This window comes from Medicago sativa, chromosome 7 (genome assembly GCF_051527215.1).
Source record: "Medicago sativa cultivar Bolivia chromosome 7, Bolivia_mono, whole genome shotgun sequence".
Classification (NCBI taxonomy): Eukaryota; Viridiplantae; Streptophyta; class Magnoliopsida; order Fabales; family Fabaceae; genus Medicago; species Medicago sativa.
The window spans coordinates 63330822-63350736 of record NC_140755.1 but is presented as its reverse complement, the minus strand read 5'-3'; the positions used below and the strand labels follow the sequence as shown (position 1 = coordinate 63350736).

The window sequence follows — 19915 nt, the reverse complement described above, 5'->3', positions numbered from 1 at the left end:
CCTCATATAATTCAATGTTTAGATTCCACATAACAAATTGTAGAAAAAGGCCCCATTTCAAATTATGAGGCAGTGAAAGATGACACATTTTGACAATATTACAACATTGTTTGGAATAGAAATCTCCTTAGAAGTCAAACCATAATACATACAAAAAACCACATAGCCACATTGCTTGGCTTTCTTTTTAAAAGTCAAGATAGAAGAAACAAGTATTGCATAACAACCACCTCCTCATATATATCTACTCCGCTCTTTCATATCTCATTAGCCTATTATATCTTTCACTTCACCTAAATTCATATTTCAATTATACTATTTTCTCTTTAAAGCATAATAAATATGATTGACTCATCCATGTCAAAGACAATGATGGAGAAAATAATTTCTTGTAATTGGTCAGAGGATGATGAACTTTTAAGAGAGCTTTTAGTTGATGAGTCTCCTCTTCTTATGTTGCCACATGAGAGAGTATCTGAAGTAACCAACTTAAGTCATGATTCTTCAAAAGACCAAGCTTTTAATAGGTTCATTTCAAATATTTATTCAGGTCCTACCATCTCAGATATTGAAAATGCTTTGTTAGTTACTAACCATAGTAACCAATTTCAACAATTTTCATCAACAAGGTAAGAATACTTCAACATTTTTTTGTTAACTTGCATGGTAATTTTATTAGGTTTAGTTGCATGAATTGGACCAACTTATTTGATGTGTCTAATTGTGTTTCATATTTTCATTTCAGAGTTTCTATATTAGAAAGGAGTTTGAGTAAGATTGAGAATAAGTATACTTTGAAAATCAAATGTTTTGGCAATGGATTGGGTGATGATGGATATAGGTGGAGGAAGTATGGTCAGAAATCCATCAAGAATAGCCCAAATCCTAGGTAAACTCTTCACTTTCTTTTACATGTAATGTAATTGTCTTACTCATTTACTTGTGAAAAAAGATTTAGATATTTCCTTAAACCAATCCTGTTAATGCATATATATAGTACTTTGGCAATAGTTTTAAATATCCTTCTCAAACAAAGCTGATTTAAATACAACTTCAATAGATTAATGAAATACATACAACTATATTTACTCACCTATAAAATTGATAGTGTCTAGAAAATTTAGAGCAAAACTTAATCATGTTGTAGACATGTCACAAGTTATATTTATAAAATCTCATAAATGAATTTGAATTTGTTGTAGTAGTAAAAGACCAAAATTGAAGCATTATTGATGAAAGACAAGCATTTAGAGGTTGAACTTTGAGTGATATTTTATCATATCAAAATATAAGTCGATCGAGATCAAACAACTCAAATTGCACGATTAGTAGGTTTATGCTACTACACATGATTAATGTCCTTCTAAAATACTTACAAGTGCTCATAATATAAATCCTTATAAATCTTATACGATGTTACTTGTTTGATCTCAATCAAACGACTAACATTTTTTAGGATTAAATTTTCAACCTCATTTTGTTATCTTAAAATGTAAGCCGTTTAGTTGAGATCGGATGACTCAAATCCCACAAGTAGTAAATTTTTCCAATGTTGACATTCCAAATCTTTCCTAAATACTTGCACGTGTATTGTTAGTAAGATTTTCAAAAAAGAGTTAAAATTCTAAGGCTTCTTTACCATAACATGTATCAACTCAACTAATCCTTTAAATAGTCATTCATTCTCTTCGAACCGACTATATGATTAATGAGTAAGCCCCACACTTTTATAGTTGAATATCAATTGGAAAAACCTTCAATCACCTAAAACTGACTATCGTACAGTTGCATATCAAATTCAATTACCTAAAATATTCAACTATTTATCAAAACCTTGCAAGTTTCAAATTTTATAGTGGCAAAAGCAAGCATTAAACCAGCTTCTAAAAAATGCTGCTTAAAAGGAATTATGCTCTTTACCCAACCAAAAATGCTCATTCCTAACTGAATGACTATAATACCCTGCGTGAGTTAACTCACGTTAGTTATAAATTCTGCGTGAGTTAACTCACGTAGGTTGCGTGACTTAAGTCACGCAGGGTTTTTTTCGGAAGTTTGGTTGGGAGCGAGCATTTTAAGTTGGGTAAAGAGCAGAATTCGCTTAAAAGGCCCTCACCTTGCCTAGTGAATCCTTTGGGTTGGGCCAAAATTGACAATTCCATTAATGTGTACCTAAGGACCCAATGCTAGTAGTAGCTTTTTGTACGGAAAATACTTGGGTGACATAATGTCACCGTGACATTAAATCTGGGCCACACAAAGGTGTTGTGTTGTGTGGCCCAGATGTGTTGTATGTGTTGTGTGGCCCAGATGTTATGTGGCAATGTGTGTTGTGTGGCCCAGATTTAATGTCACGGTAACATTATGTCACCCAAGTGCTTCCCCTTTTGTACATACCCTTAAAAATAAAAGTGCAAAATGAATCAATGAGTTATACATACAAAAGGGTAATAAAAATTTATCCACCATAGTATGATTGGTTTAAAAAATAATTTATATTTACATTTTCTGATTGTTTTAACTTTTTAATATACAAAAAAGTGAAGACAATGATTCAAAGTTGCCCTTAGCTAATTTGAGAAGATTAATTTCACAATACAAAATTTAATTTTTCATCACAAATTTTTTATGCCATGGAACAAACAGGAGTTACTATAGGTGCACCAACCCAAGGTGTGGTGCTAAGAAGCAGGTTGAGAGATCCAATGAAGACCCTGACACTCTCATAATCACTTATGAAGGACTCCACTTGCACTTTGCTTATCCTTATTTCATAGTGGGACAATCACATCAATCTCATTCCCATCCACCAATGAAGAAGTCCAAGGCTACCTCTTCACAAGGACCAACCCAAGACCATAAAGCAAGTGAAGTTCATGAAGGTCAGAATATACAAGAAGTCCATGAAGCCCAATCTAGTAATTCTTTGGAACTCATTTCACCCATTTTATTGGACCGTACACAAGATACGGTCCAAGAAAATTTCGGCTCAGAAGGGTTGCTTGAAGATATGGTGCCATTCATGGTTAGAAACCCTACAAACAATGTTGATAGTGATGATTACTCAAAATTTTCCTTCTCCTCACACCTTTCTCCTCCAGCATAATGGATTTCTGGTTTTTCCACTTCCACCTCTTGTTATGCAGTTGGCTTAAATCCTAGTGTTTAAATTATTAATATGTATATGTAAAGATTTAGAAACTCAATAAATTCTAGGAGGTTGTTACAATTTTTCATTTTAATATAATAATATCATGTAATTGTTTTTTTAAGCAATATCATGTAATAGTATAGATTGAATTTTACGTGCTTGAAAGAAAATATAGCTTATATATTTCACTATTTAATTATTAAGATTACATATATTTTTTCTTGAATATAAAATGAGTGATAACTGGTTTGATCTTTCATTCTAAATATTTTGTTGTTGTTTTTATCACTCTAAAATATAAAAATATTATTGTATTTGGTTTGATCCTTCATGTGCCACACATTAACTAATAAATCTTTTGAAGTCATGTGACATGAATTATGTATATGATGCTATGTTAGCATGTAACAATCTGAGCTCCTATTAAACATCCTAAAATGAATATTAGGATCTTTTGAGTATGGTTTTGATTTCTGTACTAGCAATGAGAAACTTGTTTAAAGCTCTTGAGAGTGTAATTCAATATTAGCTAATGATCTATTACTTGATGTACAAGTAATAATGTAACTGAAATTTAAAATTCTATTTTGTTAGTTAATGCAGTTATTTTGGTTATGAGCCACATGTGTGCGATATATATCATATACCAAGTGTATAAATATCTATAACATGTGAAATGAATAATGATAATCACAGTTAGTGATTTTCTTTCTAATTAATTTGTCTAAATCTTTCTCTCATTTATCAATCTATTTTTTGGTCAAGAAATAAAAGTGTGTGTGAGCGCAAGCAAAACAACGAGTTTTCTTGCTCCAACATATGGTATTCAGAGCTTATTGTTCGACATAGAGAGTGTGAGCAATGGCGTCTCGTCGAAATGAACACTTCCATGCATATCTTCTCATCCTTAATGGGAAGAATTATGATAGTTGGTGCAAGCATATGAAAGAAAAATGGTTTAACTCCCATCAATGATCGTACAACTAATGAAGAAAAAGTTATGTGTGATGTGAAGAGGACAGATTACAAACCCCTTTTCATTATCCAGCAATGTATGCAAAAAAAAAATTGAAAAGGTTGAAGATGTTGAATCATCAAAGGAAGCATGTGATTCCTTGCAAAAAGCATATGGGGGTGCAGAGAAGGTTTGGAAGGTGGGGTTACAAATCACAAAAGACATTACGGATTGCTGTAAATGGAAGAGAATGAGAGTATCAGTGGTTTCTTTGTCAAATAAATAAGTGGTTGAAAAATAATTCAATTGTTAGATTAATTGTAGTTTTGTGAAGCTTCCCCATTATAACCAATTTACAATTAATTAAATTATGTGGTTCTGAGAAGTTCATATATTAGACAAATTCGAGCGGTGTTAAATCACACTCTCTAACACAATTTTTAACAAATTCATTTTTAATTATCAAATTTTTAATCTATCTTAAACCATATTTAGACTTGGTTTCCTTTTAATTAAAATCAATTAACCTCACATTTTATCCTTTTATGCCTTCTCGGCTTCTTACCCTCTTAAAACTTTTTCTTCAAACTTTAAAATCAACTTAACCAACTACTCTGCTTGTTAACCTGAACTACATTGGTTTTGATCCCATTTTTGGGTATGTAGGCAAAAGACTTGTGTCTTTCCAAATCAATAAAAAATAACAAAAATATTTTTCTCCCTCCATTCTTTTACATTTAGATTTCTTTAGGCATTATTTACAAACAAGTAATAATTTAGCACAAGATAAAGTAAAACAAGAGGTTCCTTCGGAATACAAAAAACGTTTAGGGTGCGTAAAACCTTCCCTTTTCGTAACCAACCACCGGACCTTGATCTTTTTAAAAAAAGGGTTTTTCGAACTTTCCCCTTTCCCTCGGAAACAATAAAGGACGGTGGTGAATCCAAAACTTGCAATTCAAACTAATCTAATAGTTTGACATCCAAAAATCACCGCGACATGTTCCCTCTCTTATATATCCTTTGTTTCCTCTATTCATAGTCAATGTGGACATAATCACTCACACTTGATTATCCAACACAGAGAAGGTTAGGAAGGTGAGGTTACAAATTCACAAAAGACAATACGGATTGCTGTAAATGGAAGAGAATGAGAGTATATTTCTTTGCTAGAATTGGAAAATAGTGAACCAAATGAAGACATGTGGAGGAACATTGTCAAATGAATAAGTGGTTGAAAAATAATTCAATTGTTAGATTAATTTTAGTTTTGTGAAAGCTTCCCCATTATTACGAATTTACAATTAATTGAATTATGTGGTTCTGAGAAGTTCATATTAGACAAACTTGAGGGGGTGTTAAATCACACTCTCTAACACAATTTTTAACAAATTCATTTTTAATTATTAAAATTTACATGGATCCCGTCAAAATTCAAATTATGTAGAGTCTAATATATATTTAGTGAGACTGATATGAATTTTGACTAATAATTTCCTTCAAAAATATGAATTTTGACTAATAAAAAAAAATGTGTTAAAAAATATGTATATGTTAAAGAGTGTTTTGCTAGCTTCATTCCAAATTCAAGTCTTCATCAACAAATTGTGTGTGGAAATTTTTTTTAAAGCACCTAGTGGAAAGACTATTATAATGAATAAGTGCCAACACCCCAATGCTGATATGAAGATAAAAAAGAGGAGAAGAAGATGAAGAAACTCTAACGTTTTTGAATTAAAACTAATGGAAATGACTAAAATGTGTAACAGAGAGAAAGTTAAGGGACCAAAATAAATCGAATTTTAATTAAGGGACCAAAGCGATACTACCTAAATAGTTAAGGGACAAAAAATGCAATTTAACCTTATTTTTACTAGTTAAGTTACCCAACCCAACCCATAAGATCACACAGAAGTGTTTGTGATCTGTCGATAAGTAATTTCTTTTACACTAACTGTATATGAAAATTAATATTAATGTATACACACGTATATAGGAGAATATACTTTAGAATATGATACTAGAATATCAAATATATATCTTGTACCTACTTTATTTTCAAGGTTTGATTAAATTATTTATTAATTTGTTGATCGATCATATTCTTTGATGTATACTTGTATTATTTGAAATCTTTGGGCCATACATTTAGTTGAAATGCCAAAATATTGCTGGGGCATATCATTCATAATGTCCTCAATCATCATCTCCTATCAAAAATATAAATATTGTCCTCATCATAACCTATCACTATCATTATTTTCCCAATTTAAATTTCTAAGTTTTTGTTATTAATTGAATAAGAGCATTGATGGTTGAACGTACGTTAGCCAGAAGAGCGAAGGTGTCCTTGAGTTCACATGTTTCATATCATATCTTAGATAATGATGTGTAAATCATAGAGCTCCCAAATTGGTGGTGAACATATGGAACCAACCACACACCTTTCACAATCACTTTGCATCACTTAATTTTGATTTGGATATTGAATTAAATGAGTGATGTAAGATGGACACCTCTTCTAAGTAATCATGATTCGGGTTGTAATCAATACACCCATGACTTGTACCGCGAATGTAGTCGTGAGTCGTGACATCAAAGTTTTTAAAGTGAATGTTTCGTCTTTGAATTTGTATGCATCGGTTAATTTTATTTTTCAATTTTTTTAAATAGCTAATATGTTGCTGAATTTTATAAATCTCACTTAATTAGTCCCTCCGTCAAATCTTGTTGTTACAATGTTGACGTGTCACGTTAAGCTTTGATGTTGAGTTCCACGTCCGCTTTCACATGTACAGGGTCGAATTTGATAAAAAAAATTGAAATTTTTTTTTGGACTTTTTTTCAAATGAAAGTCATTATTGTTACAATTTCAAATCTATCTCTGAATTATTTATTTTATTTATCAATATGATCCTTGATACAGATAAATAAATGCTAATAACTAAGAATATGAAGAATGTGTTTAGTTGTTATTTATTAATTTTTCCATGTTTAAAAACCAGTTCAAAATCACTTTGTTGTTGGTTTTGTTGTTTAGGGTATGATTTATGTGTTTTGTTGTATAGGGGCTATACTTTCGATAATGCTTCCTTTTTTTTTTTTGGATAAAATATTATAGAATGTGGTTTCTACAATTAATGAAAGTTAAGTTTTTGCAGTTTATTTATTCAAAAAAAAAAAAAAAAGTTTTTGCAGTTTATAATATTAGTTTTGGTAACTTAACCTTTGTGATCTGAGTATTTCAACTTTCTGGCCGAATTCTCACAATATAAAGAGAAGAAAAAAATTCAATATACATCTGGTCGTTTTCTTCAATATGCTGGTAGAAATTTAACAATTGCAAATGGATCGGAAGATTCCATTTATTCTTTATTGGTCCATGAGTATATATGCAGGTAGACTCGTTGTCATTGGCATTAAATTCCTTCATCTTACTTAAGCAATTTAGAATCCAAACTTAATGCCTTAAATCATAAATATAGGGTCAGTTTGATAGAGACACATGATATGATTAGAAGCTGGATAAGGATAGTAACATGATAGACACTTTGAAGGTGAGAAAACAAAGGAGTGGGGTTGAATTGTGTTGGTTTTTTTAAACTGTTAAGTGTTTGTGAACTGATCAAAGTCTGAAGTTAACCAGAGTTCATTTCAGAGTATGAGACCTAGTATGAATGCAGCGGATAAAATTACACACAGAGAGAGAGAGAGATAGATAGGTAGATATATATATATATATATATATAGAGAGAGAGAGAGAGAGAGAGAGAGAGAGAGAGAGAGAGAGAGAGAGAGAGATGACATAACAATTTATACTAGTTCCTCTCACAAACCGATAGTAGTCTAGTCCCCCTTGCACTTCCAAGAGATTTTCACTATAACTACTTTTTTTTTAAGAGAGGATTTTCACTATAATTACTAACGATTATAAATGTTCAAGCACACAAGAAAGATACTTTTATTTCTCAATCACACAAGAAAGAGACTTCCTTTGCTCAATCACAACTAAAAAAGACCTCTACAATCTAACTCAATCAAATAAAAGATTGTTTGAGTTATACACTTGAGATACAATCAGAGGTGTAATCAATACAATTCAATTTGGACTATAAGTCTTAAGAATTTCTAAGATATGAAAATTTGTAAGAAATTCTTTAAGCGTTTGTGTGCTTTTGATTTTGACAAAGTAAAGTTACTTGCAAAAGTTCATAAAGTTGTATTATTCTTCAAGTCCTCAGCTCCTTATATAGAATAAAATATTAGATACGTTGGAGAGTGCCAACACATAAATTTGAGTTCTTGAGAAGCTTGATCAGAGACGTTGGAGTGTTTGTTGACATGGTTAATGTCGTTGAAAGGTCATTTGAAATTCATTTGCTTCAAAAGAAATTATATGTTTCATTCCCTTTATCCTTGAAGTTCTTTGTTTGTTTCTGCACGTGATTATAAGAGGACAAATTGTACTATCTGAGTCTAATAGTGACCTTCCTTTATAAGACGAGAAAGACAATCGGAGGCTTCTGATGTTGATGTGACCTTCAGAGTCTGAGTCTTTAGAAGCTTCATTTCAGGGTCTTTTGATTTTCAGAGTCTGAGTACTTCGGAGGCTTGTATTCTTCAGAGTTTGTTCCAGGCTTCTCGCAAATTTTAAATGCTCTTAAATGTGTTCAAAATTTTATTCTTTTAGAACCAAAACTTGATTTAATACTTTGAATTATGGTTCTACATACTTGAACACACATTATCATATCCAATTGTTCCTTTATACTATGTTATCATCAAAACTTTAGAGGTATTGTACAAAACTCATTTTGGTTCAACACACTTATCTTATATTACGTTTGGTGTGCACATGATAAGAAAGATGATAGCATTTTTTATCCTATCAAATGTTTGGTGCACAATTGTTATTGACATGATAAGAAATACAATACAATATATCAAATTTAAATTACAAAATTATCCTTTGCGAAACAAATACATATATTTTTTAAGAATAAAAAGTTAATTTTCAAATTTTTAATTGACAATAAAAAATAATAAGTGATGAAATAATTTCATATAATTCTAAAAATAATTGATTGGCACTAGTAAAATTAAAATTTGTAAACACATAATTAACACAAAAATAAGTAAATAACCAAAAATAAATATATCGTTAAAATTAAAGTTGTCATACATATGTCCTCGTGAGCTTAACTCGGTTGTTAAGGACAATGCATAATATATATGCAAGGTTTGGAGTTCAAACTCCGGCCACTACCAAAAAAAAATTCATACATATAAGTAGCAATAAAATAACAAACACCAAAATATTGTAAAAACATTATTAAAAAAAATTTTGTAAAAACGTTTTTATCAGACATAAATAAATTACTCTATCAAGAACTTCACAAATGCAAGTCGAGCAAGTGTTTTAAGAGAAAACAAAAGGTTTTTTCAAAGGGAACAATAGGGTATTTTTAACCAAGACATATTTATCTTTAACATTCAAATAATAGCTTTACAAAAAATAAGTAAGAAAATAATTGAAGGAGAAAGAAATAAGTACTTCGTCCGTTTTTTTTAAGTGTCGTTTGATTACGGATTTAACGTTCATATTTAAGTGTCGTTTTGGTATTTTAAGGGTATAATTTGTCAACTATATTGTTTGTCAATTACTCTTATCATTTTCAACAAAACTAATAAATATTATCGGTTTTGAAAACTAAAGTTTTTTTTTTAAACAAAGTTTGTTTTTTGTAATCTTCAAATTTAAACAAAATTTTGTTACCTATAATAATGGTTTCATAAGGAGAAATTCTTTAAATAAGATGATTAACATTGTTAACAAATTTAAATGCAAAATAAAAGAGCAATACTAATAGAAAAAAAATAAAAGACTCCATGAATGTTTAAAAAAAAGAAAGTGTGGAAGACTCATTGGAAAAAAAAAAGAAGGATAAGAGAGAGAGAGAGAGAGAGAGAGAGAGAGAGAGAGAGAGAGAGAGAGAGAGAGATAAAGTGTGTGTGTATCAAAATAGGAATTTGTCAGACAATTGGATAGCAACTAAAATTTGTTTGACGAGAAAAATATAACGCAATAACTTTATTGGAAAGAGAAAATGTGTGTAAAAAAATGATTTTATTGATGGATTTAAATGAGGGTATCAAATTGTTCCTTTATCCACTTCATTAATTTAGTGTTACTATTCTAAAATGCACTTAAAAAAGAATGGAAAGGTGTAATCAATACATTCAGGGAAATCACCACCAAAAAAAATTTCATGCCACCACCAAAAAAATACATTCAGGGAAATGCATGTATATATCCTTGGTTGAATTTAAACACATTCTTTTAATTCTTAGCATTTATTTCACATTATCAAGGATTAGTTTGATATATAAGATAAATAACTTAGAGATCGATTTGATAGTGAGTGACGTAGTTTAGGGACCAACTTGATTTTATTCAGGGAATCAATTTGACAAAGTAGACTTTTGTTTAAAAAAAGTCAAAAAAAAAAAAAATCTCACTTTTTTGATCAAATTCGTCCCTGTACATGTGGAAGCTAACTTGGATCTCCACATTAGCGCTTAACATGACACGTCGTCAACACTATTAATTAGCGGCAATACTTGACGAAGGGACTAAATTGATTGACATTTATAAAATCCAGACACGTATTTTCTATTTCGAATAATTGGGTGATGAAATTGATCGGTCCATACAAATTTAAGGATGGAAAAACCAATTCACTCAAGTTTTTGAGAAGCTACAGAGCTAAGCTTCTATATGAACGTGAAATAGAAAAACCTTTAGCCGAGTCAATCATAAGATTTTGGTGCATTGAGCAATCAATAATGTTGTGCCCTTTTAATTATTCGAATGTATTTCTTTTGCATTTTTTTAATGCAAAAGATTCATTCATAATCAAGTGTGTCTAGAAAAAAAATTCAATAGAATTAATCAAAACGAGTTAAAAAGAAATGGTCTATATATGTAAAATTGGTTCTTTAATTCCGTAAAATTGGACATCTTGTCCTTAGTATATTCATTTTGATACATACTTCATATCATCTTATCTGAACATCTCAAAATTCTCAAAATTGAGAAGCAACAAAAAATGGTCATAATTTAAACTCTTTCTTGTTACTATTATTTATACGTCAATCGTAAGTTTTGGTTTTTTAATACTTTTTTAATTTAATATAACGTAATATTCTTTGGTTTAATTGTTCAATGAATAACATAAATGATGCTCGTATATGAGTTTGTCAATGGTTGTCTGAAATTTGTATTCAGGAGGTGGAGCAAGAAATTTATGTATGTTTTATCATTTAAGACAATTTGGTTTTTATATGAGCAATGCTATAGTGCACGACACTATGTATGCACGACAAACCCACGACACATGTATCAGCCATTGAAACAAACCACACGGAAGTGAGAGAAACAAAAGTGTTGCAATCTAAGGGTCAATATCCATTCGTTGCATGTCGTGCTTGGTTGGCCTCGTGCCAACAAGCATTTTCCATTTTATATTTATAAGGATAGTAATATTTCACACACACACACAAAACTTACCATTTTCCTTTGTTTATGTGTCTTTGATATTAGGTCTTCCCTGCCACTAGATTTGAGTTTAATGTGAAGTTGATAAATTCTCGTAAAATTCATATAGTTAAAGAAGCTATAGGAAGAAGGAGTTTGCTTATTGGAAAGAAGTCGAACGTCAGAGGATTTGGATGTATCAACCACAGGCTTGAGCTTCTTTATATGTTAATGATTTTTATAAGTTTGGGTCATGATCCATAGCGATCAATTCTAATTACTCGATGTGGATCCTACTGATTTTGTGTAATTTTTTTTATATAATCATGTGATGTTTGAACAATCTAGCTTGTATCCCCCTATTCTAGTTTTCCCTTATGGTAAACTTGTACAATTTTTTACCTATTTTAATTTGTCGTTATGGGTAAAACAATTTTCAATATGTTTTGAATGCATGTTTTGTTTTAGACTTGTAATCGCTTCTTGATCAACAAACCAACATTGTACCTAACGCAACTGTTTCACCAAAACTAAAATATACTACGATCAACTACACCAAAACTAATTGTTATCCAAAAAAATTACTAGTAATATGAACCCATTATTGATTCAAGGACATGAGAGAGTAGTGAAAATATTTAAGTATTGATTAATGTATTTTCACCTAGTGAAGAGACTTTAACTGACGAGTGTTTACTCAACCCTTAATAATTACTACCATTAATTAGTTTCAACCCAAACTAACTATCCCTATAAATATCAATATATATAGACGCACTAAATAAGCTTCTAAATGACCAAAAACTAAGCCAAAAGCGTCTACTAACATAACAAAGAACAAAAAATAACTTTTACTTACTTGCCGAGCAGAAATATACATACATATCCTACATGCCTCCCCCAAAACCAAACTACGATAGAAAAACCAACACAGAAAATACAAGCCCAACAGAAATACACCACTTTGAATTATAAATAATAACACCACCTATATTCATTAATTATATTTATAACCCCAACTAGAACCTCAACACTCTTTCACTTTGACTACAAGTCTCTAATATAGTTGTAACTTTAATCTTTTTCAATCAATAAAATATAGGGTTAATTATGTTTCTAGTCCCTATAAAATAGCGACCTTGTAAGTTTAGTCCCTACTTAATTTTAATAGTATTTTTAGTCCCTATAAAAAAAATTTACTTATAATTTTAGTCCCTGCTAAAACAAAGTTTGATTAATTATCCTTAAACTCTTAAATTTTTGAACGATTTTTTTGAGACAAGATTAGAACACTATGAAAGGTTTGTTTAGTAACATTTAGAATTTTCTGACATGAAATGAATTAAATATGAATTTTTTAAAATGACAAAAGTTAAAAATAAAAAGTAATAAAATCTGGATGTAGAAATCAAATTTTGCAATAATTTTTTGCGGACAAACTTTTAGTAATGTTCTAAACATGTCTGCGAAAAATTGTTCAAAAATTTAAGAGTTTAAGCATAAATTAAACAAATTTGAATTGAGTAGGGACTAATACTCAGTGCAGAAAAACAAAATTAGGGACTAAAAATGCTATTAAAATTAAGTAGGGACTAAACTTACAAGGTCGCTATTTTATAGGGACTAGAAACATAATTAACCCTAAAATATAAAGTGATAAACAAACAAACACAGTAGCTTACTTCACAAGTTTAGTACCACCATACAAATCATCTAATATTAGTTACTTAATAGAAAGTTGGATAGAAAGTTTAGTGCTCACAAGTTTGAAAAATACTACACAAAATCATGAATAGAAAGTTGGATCTTCACCATCACAAAATATAGTTCTCAAGAGAGTACTATGACTTGACTTTACCTTAAAAAAAATTAACCTTTTTTGCCAAATTTTTTTTCTTTGAGATCACAAACCACCTTTTCAAGATTCTCAATCCTGTTTTCAAGATCAAAAATCATGTCTTCGGTGAAAGGATCAATACTTTCCGCCATTTCACCATCATAAACAGCACCAGTCACATTTTCATAAGGAACATCAACATCAAAATTGTTGGATGCAGTAATTTTTTTGCCCGAACATGCCTTTTGGTCGGAACTTGCTTTGATTGTAGCAAACACTCTTTCTATATCATCAAAATGAGCATCACTCTCTGAAGACTCACAAACCTCAACATCAGCATTCATACTTTCACCACGAACATTAGCACATTTAGTTAGCTTAGGAAGAACATAAAAATCAATTGATCCATTAACAATAGATTCTGATATCATTTCCATTGCACCTTCATCATTCTTTAACTCCTTTAATTTCCCGCTTTCTCTGTAATACATTGATAGATTTTTGGGGTAACCTTTATCATTGAGAATACCCAAAATCTTATTATATGACCAGCCAACAGGGTCACACCACAACTCAAATTCAATCCCCCACTTGCACTCAAAATTATCTCTTGAGATCCCAAAGAATCCATCAGTGTGGATCTTAACCTTAAACAAACCAACATGACTCGTGTCTTCAAAATCTACATAATTAACAATGAAGAAAATAACTTCAAGAAGTAAAATATGAAAAAGAAGACCTATTAACAATGGATTACGGTATGCAACGTACCAACTGAAAAAAAAAAAAAAACTATTTTTACAATCCAAATAGTTTTACATACCTTCACAGACGTCCGCTTCTCCTATGTGTTTGGTATTCTTGATCGACATCTTCAACTCTGCAACTCTCAACGTAATGAAGTGAAAAATCAATAATCAAATTTATGAATAAAATATAAAAACATAATTTAATGACATACAACTAAATACAAAAACTTTGTTAGATAAAAATGAATGTTGGAGGCATACTTGGGTCAAAGAGAGCAACCAATTTATCTCGAAAGCCTATTTAAATAGCACTACAATGAAGAAGAAGAAGAAGAAAGAATTAGATATCTAGTTTTCTAGGTTTTAAATCTAATTTTATATTTCAATTTTAATTTTCGCGGAAAACTGTTTTCAAAACTAAAAGGTTTTTCGAAAAACAATTTTTTATTTACAAAAATAGATTTCATTTTCAAAAACGGAAAATGAATAAAAATTAATTTGTAGTAATTATAAAAAGTGAATTTTGATCGATGGGACCCACACTTAATGACATGGATTCCATGTTGGGTCAAACTATCTTCGTATTGATAAGTTATTAATAGATAATATATCGTTATTGGTATTACTCGTTTAGAACATTTTAGAATTACTGATTTGAAGTGATATAGACATATAGTTCTTATTAAGTACCTATTATTAAAAAAATTAAAAATGACTGATGTGTACAAGTGAGACGCACTAATGTTCATGATTTTCATGAAAGGCTTGGCCAAATCATCTTTAGAACAACTTTAAGGAAAATACTAACATTTACATACCACATTTACATTAACATAATGTTGATTAAGGCAAATATTAGGCACATAATACTAAACTTGTGGAAGAAGAAAATGGAGGGAGAGTAAGAAAACAATTTCTTAGCCTTCTCGCGCACCCTCTGAAGAAGATGTAAATACAAGATGACAGAGCTGTAGAAGGTGAAATCCTAGATTCATATGGATCTGAAGATTGGAACAACCCTCTTTAACCATTCATACTACCCCCACAAATAACAGAAACATTTGTATGAAAAGCCAATGGTGAAACATTGACATCATAAACAACTCAAAAGAAAATATAGAAAGAAAAGAAGAGAATGTGAGTTTGAATCAAAAATTGTGTAGAATGAGGGGATATTTCAAAAATTGTACTTTGGAGGTTTGGTACTTTTCAAATTCAATAATTTGAATAAGTGAAACACATAATTTTTTTATGGTCCATATTGCACTAATAGCTTTTGTGGTCCACAACGCATAAAAACATCCATAAATAGGGGAGTTCAATTTTTATATAAACCATAGCCCATATTGATGTCACAATGTCTGACATAAAGGATTATTTGGACTAAATTAACAGTTATCTCAACCACAGAGACACAAAAAGGGTGGATATATAGTGTAACATATCACCTTCTGTCGATCGACTATGATGGGCATGTCTGGTTCATCTAGTTGAAGCTCAAGAACTACGATGTGAGAACAATGTTCTTTAAATTTGGACAATATAGTTTGAAGTGACCAATCTAGTTAGACACTCCTCGGTCAGATCTTTTTGAGATATTAAGGAAAGTTTAAATCGTTCAGATCTTTGTATGGTGGATATACTAGATGAAGAATTAAGTTTTGTTGTTGCATGATATTGTTTATGTTTAATTGTGATGTTTTATGTTATTGAATTATTTTGTTAAAATTATGTTGTTGTAGTTGTGTTGTTGAAATTGTTATGTTTAATTTATGTTGTGGGTTGTAGATTTTGATTCGATGGAATTTCTCTTAGTTTTTTATGTTCTGGATATGGTTTGGATCGTATAATCTAAAACGTGATAAACCCCTCCAATTCACAAGTTTTAACATAGTTTGGCCAAATTTTAAATCATATAATCCAAACCTATCTGGAAAGGATTTCGAACTATATAATTTAAAACAGTTTAGAATTTGAACGGCGGTGTTACAAGCAATATTTGAACGATTTGGGTGTATTAAATGCATTTTTGACTGGTTTGGTCATTTTAAAAGCTTTCTTTAGATGTAGTTATAGTTTAGGATGGTGTTGAGGCTATAAATAGTCTCACATCCTTCTACATTTCTATTGTAAATAACCTTTTCAATCCTTTTTCACTTTTCATTATTAGTATTCATTTGGGCGTGGATTATGATGTGCAGTTTTTTATGGGAATGGTATGTTGGTTAGCAGAGACAATCATATAAATTATAATATATTTTAGGGTTTTGACAGGTATCAGATTATATAATCTGAAATCAAGTAAAATGTCTTCGAATTATATAACCTGACACATGTATTTTGAGAATTTCGGAGGACGAGTGAGGAGGTGGTAGGGTAAGAAAATAAAATATATAAAAAAATATAAAATTCGAAATGAATATTGATGTCATCCATCATTAATCTAATGAAATTTAATATTAATTTAAGACATCATTTTTGGTCTAAGGCCTCCATTTATCATATGTTCACATCAAAGCACAACCAATAGAACAACAAACCAATATTAAACTACAATCATAAATCACACCATTTTAATAGTTCATAAATTACAGTCACCTACTATTAAACTAATCATTCAAGTTTCTTCACTATTATAAACAAATTATGCATCTTGCTAATGCTTCAACATGGTTAAAATTGAACCTTGCAGATGCAAGAAAGCAATGAAAAATCATCATCAATGATATTTATTTTTAATGTTAAAAAGAGAATAAACTAGAATAATTAGCAGTCATGTCTTTACAAGTTAGTAAAGACGACGACAAATCTAGACAATAAAATAGAAGATTGTGAGATGATTGTTTGATCTTAGACAAAGTGGAAACAAAAATAAACACATACCTTATGATGTAAAAGCAATTGATCGTACTCAGATTGAAGAAAGATCTAAAATGGTTGAGTGCAAGAAACGGCGGAGTGAACTGAGAAGAGAAATCATGTATAATTGTGACTGTTGTGGCTGTTAGGGTTTTTTGTTCGAAGGAAATGAGAAGTATTTATCTAAAAGTGAATACGACATCGTTTCATTCAATAATTTTTTTAAATCAGGTGAGTGTAATTTATTATTGGATTATATACAATGAAATATAATAATAAACGTATATTGGGTTTGTCGGTAGTGGGTATCATTGGGCCACAAAACATGGATCGAACAAATCCATATTTGTCTAGCCCTACTCTCTTTTGTTCTCTTATTATATATATATATATATATATATATTAAGAAAATGGGGGCGCAGATGGATTTCTAATACTCTAAGTAGTTTAAATAAAAAGAAAGATTACAAAAGATTGGGGGGCATATAGCCTTATTCATTTAAAAAAAATGAACAACCCAAACTTGTAAAGATATCAAAACCAAATAAGTGAATCTAAATTCAGAGCAAGACACTCATATGCATCACGTGTACAATCCAGCGAACCTGCGTACGGGCGTGAAACCAAATTAAAAAAAATGGGATGTGTGAATTTACAACAATGAATCTAGATATTGAGAGCGTTAAATGCATTCGATCACTAACACAGTAATAAATCCACTAACTTAACAACTCAATGTGTCTAACAACATCGAGCTTTAACAATTGTTTCTATCTAACAATCTTCCTCCAATCTCATATTGAATATAACCTAAATCAAAGATTGATAAAATAGATAAGAACACACATATAAGATTAATACCTGTCAAATTAAGCTAGGATGATACCAATCGATGACTGAATTTGGCAAGTGCATCAAACTGTTTTCAAGAAATAAAGTAGTAAGTAAAATTGACTCCACAGGGATTGTTATTTCAAATATGACCTATGAATCTTAGAAGTTCACCACAAAACCTTGTTGTTTCTTAGTAAACTAAATAAATAGGCTTAACCCTATCTTCCTAAGGAGAAAGAATAAAATTTATATGCAACGTTCGGAAAAGTCGACTAAAAATATGTTTTATAGCCTCCTATTTCTATTATTAGTCAAAGACTCTAGGTATGTCACACTCCTAAGAATTCGTAAAAGTCTTAAGACTTTTGCATATAAAAATTAAACAGATCTTAAAACATAAATGAATAAAGACTTGAATTAATTTGAAATAAAAATCAAATAGAGATTCATTGCTTCCAAGGAAGGAATTGTGTTGCCCTATATCAAAACTATGCCTACACTTGTTTTTATTGAAGAAGACTAAGCTGTTTATGTTCTAATTTAACTTTTCAATATTTCAAGTTGTGTAATGACTGTTGGTGTTTTGGTAATATTTTGGTGTAATGTTAACCTGCAAACATAGCACTCAAAGTGCATTACTGTGATGTAGGTTCTAATTAAGCATAACACAGTATGTGCAATATTTTGGTGTAATGTTAACCTGCAAACATAACACTACATGTGCATTATTATGATGTAGGTTCTAATGAAGCATAACACAGTATGTGCAATATTTTGGTGTAATGTTTTGTTCAAATATTTTGGTCTAATGTTCTCATTCATTTGTGTCATTAACATCTTCGATTGCAAGTTAATTAGATAGATAAGAAAAAATTGACAGAAAAGCAAACTTCATTAATAGAGATTAAAAATCTCAATTGTCATTACATTTCACCAAACCAAAACACAAAAGGATAAACTTAGATGAACTAAACTAGAATTACATCAACTTAAAGACAACTGAAAAAAAGATCCACGACAACATAAGTCCAATCATCAATCCTGAGCTTTTCTTCCTTTCGTACTGCAGCTTCTTCTTTGTTTTCATAAGCTTCTTTGAGGCATTTTCCTTAGCATATTCCTTGCCAAACTTCTTTCCAAATTCAATTCCAATTTCCTTTCCAATGTCTTTGCCAAATACCCTAAGGTGTTCAGACAACAATCCACACTTATTGCAACCAACTTCAACATTTGAAGACAGATTATCAATGTTGTTCAAGCTAGTTGAACCCAGATTTTGATACTTGCTACAACCACCATCAGCCTCACGGTTAAGGTTCTTCTCAGCAATTTTTTGAAGCATTGCTATTACTTTGGGATGATCAAGTTCATCATCCCATATGAACAAATTGCAGTGGTCATCGTTCTACACAAAAACAAAATCAACTCAGAATATTTAAAAGGATTTTCCATATGGAAAAAAAAAAAATCAATGGAATATGCTAACTTACATCCCAAAAATTTCTGCATCTCCAAAATTTTCTCTTTGGATTTTTGTCTGTGTTTGATACCCACAGTTTCATAAAAGCACTGCATCCACATTTGGGTTTGTTCCTTCCATCAGAGATGTAACGCCTACTTTTAATATTTATTACTTAATTGATTTATTGCATTTTAGTATAATATTATGTGACTTATATATTTTGATGGAATGTATATATATTAATAATTGATATTATGTGTTAATATTATTGCATGTGGGGGAGAATTATAATTATTAGAAATAAATAAGTAAGAGGGGAGGAAGTAAATTGTGGTGAGAAGAGTAATTATAAAATAGGTTAAGAGTCAGTAAGAGTTAGAAAATCAGAACACGTACGTTTTGGAGAAAAGAGGAGAACTCAGAGAGAGAACCCTAAGAACGAAGAACGCAGCCGTTGGAATTCAGAAAAATAATCTAAGGTAAGGGCGGGATTCATATTCTCTAATCTTAAGTATGTTCTTCTGAAAATTG

The 19915-nt window shown here is 30.5% G+C and overlaps 2 protein-coding genes across 2 annotated transcripts; one reads left to right on the top strand and one right to left on the bottom strand.

Annotated features, from left to right (window-relative positions):
* Positions 1-224: 224 nt before the first annotated feature.
* WRKY49 (WRKY DNA-binding protein 49) lies at positions 225-3305 on the top strand. The gene is made up of 3 exons (XM_085727404.1): positions 225-629; positions 746-889; positions 2647-3305. Exons 1-3 carry the CDS (start codon positions 343-345, stop codon positions 3104-3106), a joined length of 891 nt encoding a protein of 296 aa, XP_085583530.1. The 5' UTR covers positions 225-342; the 3' UTR covers positions 3107-3305.
* A 10064-nt stretch (positions 3306-13369) lies between these two features.
* LOC146907550 (uncharacterized) lies at positions 13370-14699 on the bottom strand. The gene is made up of 3 exons (XM_085726711.1): positions 14491-14699; positions 14304-14360; positions 13370-14162 (listed from the first exon to the last, which is right to left on the bottom strand). Exons 2-3 carry the CDS (start codon positions 14350-14352, stop codon positions 13513-13515), a joined length of 699 nt encoding a protein of 232 aa, XP_085582837.1. The 5' UTR covers positions 14353-14360; positions 14491-14699; the 3' UTR covers positions 13370-13512.
* Positions 14700-19915: the final 5216 nt, after the last annotated feature.